The 3452-nt window shown below is 46.8% G+C and overlaps 1 protein-coding gene across 1 annotated transcript; it reads right to left on the reverse strand.

Annotated features, from left to right (window-relative positions):
• Positions 1-238: 238 nt before the first annotated feature.
• Positions 239-1397, reverse strand: Ahsp (alpha hemoglobin stabilizing protein). Its single transcript, XM_033760672.1, has 3 exons — positions 1029-1397; positions 809-887; positions 239-581 (listed from the first exon to the last, which is right to left on the reverse strand). The coding sequence occupies exons 2-3, from the start codon at positions 881-883 to the stop codon at positions 348-350; spliced, it is 309 nt and encodes a 102-aa protein (XP_033616563.1). The 5' UTR covers positions 884-887; positions 1029-1397; the 3' UTR covers positions 239-347.
• Between the last annotated feature and the right edge of the window lie 2055 nt (positions 1398-3452).

Here is a 3452-nt window from a genome sequence, read left to right on the forward strand (position 1 = left end):
TCCCCTTTTTCTATCACTCTCCTTGGCCCAGCTCTTTCTCTTTAGGCCCTGCTTGCCTGGCCCACCCTTCAGCCTACGGTGGTACGCCCAGGTGTTACTAAAACTGCTCACCTCCCCTGCTGAATTAAAGTCTCCAAGATTATAATCTAAGAAGGAGAGTTGAAGGAAGAGGAACCAACTGCTTTCACAAGCCAAGGTGAAACAATGAATAACCAGAAAGTTCAGCCAAAGTAGTATTTATTGGGATGTCAAGGAAGAGTAATACCATGAAAGACCATCACCCGAGGCCAGGAAGAGCACAGCGTGGGATTTAAGGGCTCCTAGACAGGAAGACTCAGGCCTCTGGGCTAGGAGGAAGGCTCTGTGTGACTCTCACCCTCGCAGGACTTCAGGAAGGCCTTGTATTTGGCTAGGAAGGGATTGGCCAGAGTCTTCAGCTCTTGCCGAAGTTTCTGCAGAGCTCTGTCTTGCTCTTGCTTCTCCCCTGTCAGTCGCTTCCTGTAATAGTTGATGTAGATGTTCACCCAGTCATCCACTACAATCACCATGTCTTCTTCTGTGATAAGAGGATAGTTAAAAACCTGGGGGTGGGAGGTGGGCGAGAGAGAATGAGATTCAAGAATGTCAGAACAGTCTCACAAGCTCTTCCATCTTCTTTTCTCTAATTTGTATTCCCTGTCCTCAGCTCTTTCCACCCACTCCTCCATCTCCCTCACAGCTTCTGATTATTCTCCCTTCTCCACCCTCACTTCGACACACACTCTCCAGGCCTGTCCCCTGAAACCCAGCGGACAGCCAGCTCCCTTACCTGCTGGTTCAGCAGAACACTGAATTCCTTCATTCCCATAGAAATGAGATCCTTATTGGCTTGAAGAAGAGCCATCGGCCTAGAGAAAGAGGTAGAGTTTAAATGCTCTTTTCTCTCACTCCCCTTGAAGAGCCCTCATCCCCCGCAGGGTCACCTCCTCCCCAAAACCCTTCAAATCCCGCTCTGCTCTGAGCTCACATTTCTCCCAAGCCGGACTCACCTTCCGATCCAGCAGCTCAGTTTGTCTCACCTACACACTTCAGGGTACGTAGCTACTTTGTGTTGAGCTGGGTGCAGGCGAGGACGCAAGTGTCAGTTTGAAAAGGAAACGCCCTACAACTAGGTCCTGAAGGAGGATGATAGGTCGACTTGGGTGGAGAATGAGGCAGAGGCCTCCTGGGAGTAGAAAGATAGGGAGACTAAGAAAGACAGATAAATTAGATCCAGAAAATGCAAGAACCAAACCCCAAGCGTATGCTTGCCTTCTGTCCCACAATCCAAAGGCTAATGAAACTAACAGTGAGGCCCCTGCTACCTGGCAGGTGCATTTGCATCCTTGCCACCGTGGAGGGCAATCACTGTCCCAATCCAGAGATGGTAGATGGTATAGTAATAGCAGCTTCCATGCATCTATTCACTTGTGCCCAGCACTGTTTCAAGCATGCACTCATCACTATTAGAAAGAAATCCTTCTAGACACATTCTGCCGATGCGCCGTCTACAAAATGTGAGGAGGGGACTCTACTAACACGTGCTCCCCAAGAGTGGGGAGGCATTAGCCCTATTCACCACCGTATCAGCAAGTACTCAGTAAAGCAGAGGTACTTTTTTCTTTTTAAATAGCTTTCCTAATGTCTGTTCCCAACAGATTTGTATCATTCTTGCCCCTATCAAAGTAACCAGCTGTGTATCTCCAAGGTCTCCCTCACAAGTATGGCCATGGACAGAACCTGCAATCAAAGTACAGTCTTCTGGTGGAATTCATTCATAGATGTTGGCCTCAGACTTGACCACATTCACAGAAGCTAACATTAAAATTACAACACAATGGGCCAGGGATTTAGCTCAGTGGTTCCCATGCCTGCCTCACAAGCGAAAGGTCCTGAGTTCAATCCGAGGTACAAAAATTTTTTTAAAATAATAAAAAGAGCAGTGTCTAACACAACGTTTGCAACCCTTCCATTTTCATCTCTGTCAGGACACTTAAAATTTTTTTTAATGTATTCAGGTTTATCGCAGTCTCTGAGAGACTGTGTGGGAGTGTCAGATAAGGTGAGGTGGGGTAGAAGAGTGTTCCAGGCTGGAGTCCATGGGGAAGGTTATAGTTTGGGAGAAACAGAAGTTTCAAGTAGGAAGCTGTGAGCTAGGGGCAGATGGGGGTAGGGGGCAGTAACCATGACAGTTTATTTTCTTGTTAGAAAGAAAAGAGAGAAGATGCTTTTGGCAAATTTCTACTGTGGCTTCATTACACTTCACTAGATAAAAGAAGGGCAGAGGAAGAGATAGTTTGGGAGGGAAAGAAACACTCTGTTTAGATTCCCCCTCCCCCAAAACCATGGACCTTCTTTGCAAATAAACACACAAGAACTTTCTCCTTCTACCTCCCTCCCTCCCTTCCTCCTCCTCCTCCTCTTTCTCCTCTCTCTCTCTCTCTCTCTCTCTCTCTCCTCTCCAAGAAATCTGAACCCAGTGCCTTGACACAACTATATCTCCAGCCCTATTTCATTTTATTTATCTATTTTGGTATTTATTTTATTTATCGCCTTTAGTCTTTCATTTCATTTATCTGTTTTGATGGTAGAGTATTGAACCCAAGGTCTCGAAATGCTACTTTTGTTCTCATTCTTTGTTGGGCCACTGGCCATAGCAACCAGCAGTGCTGAGTATCTGGCTGACCGGTTTAGGAATAAATGGCCCTTAAGGGTGTTGTGGTGCATGCCTTTGATCCCAGCACTTGGGAGCATGACAGCAAGATCACTGTGCAGCCTGGGCTACACAGTCAGTTCAAGGTCGGCCGAACTACACAGTGAGACCTTGTCTCAAAAACAAAACAAAAGAGTAGCCCTGAAGCTTTGGCTAACCATGCAGTCCAACTGTATACCCTGTCTAACCCTAAGATGTCCTTATGTTGTGTAGGGACGTTTTTGGTCTTGGTAGGTGAAAGAGGCAAAAAACCAGGACCAGACGAGGACTACAACAAGCCTTTATTATGGGAGGACCTGCTAGGCTGTTTCTGAAGAAAGGAGAGAGAAGCAACATGGCAGCACAGGGAGCTTCTTTTATAGGAGTGGGGTGGAGTTGAGTGAGGTAGTATTAAGACACTGGAGGAACCTGTGACATCACTAGCTGTTTGTTTGATTGTTTTGAGACAGGGTCTCACTATGTAGTTGAGACTGACCTGGAACTCACTATGTAGCCCAGGCTGGTCTCGAACTCACAGAGATCCTCCTGCCTCAGCCTCCCGAGTGCTGGGATTACAGGAGTGCACCACCATGCCCAGCATCACTAGCTGTTAGGAGGTAGCAAATATTAGGTTACTTGTTTGGTGGGAGAAGAGGCATGATGGGAAGAAGAAGCCTGACCTTTGTTGGGAAAAGTCATATTTTAATATGGAGGCTGCTATTCCATGTGGCCACCATCTTAA

Source organism: Fukomys damarensis, unplaced genomic scaffold, assembly GCF_012274545.1.
Source record: "Fukomys damarensis isolate Sample0158 unplaced genomic scaffold, DMR_v1.0_HiC HiC_scaffold_61380, whole genome shotgun sequence".
Classification (NCBI taxonomy): domain Eukaryota; kingdom Metazoa; phylum Chordata; class Mammalia; order Rodentia; family Bathyergidae; genus Fukomys; species Fukomys damarensis.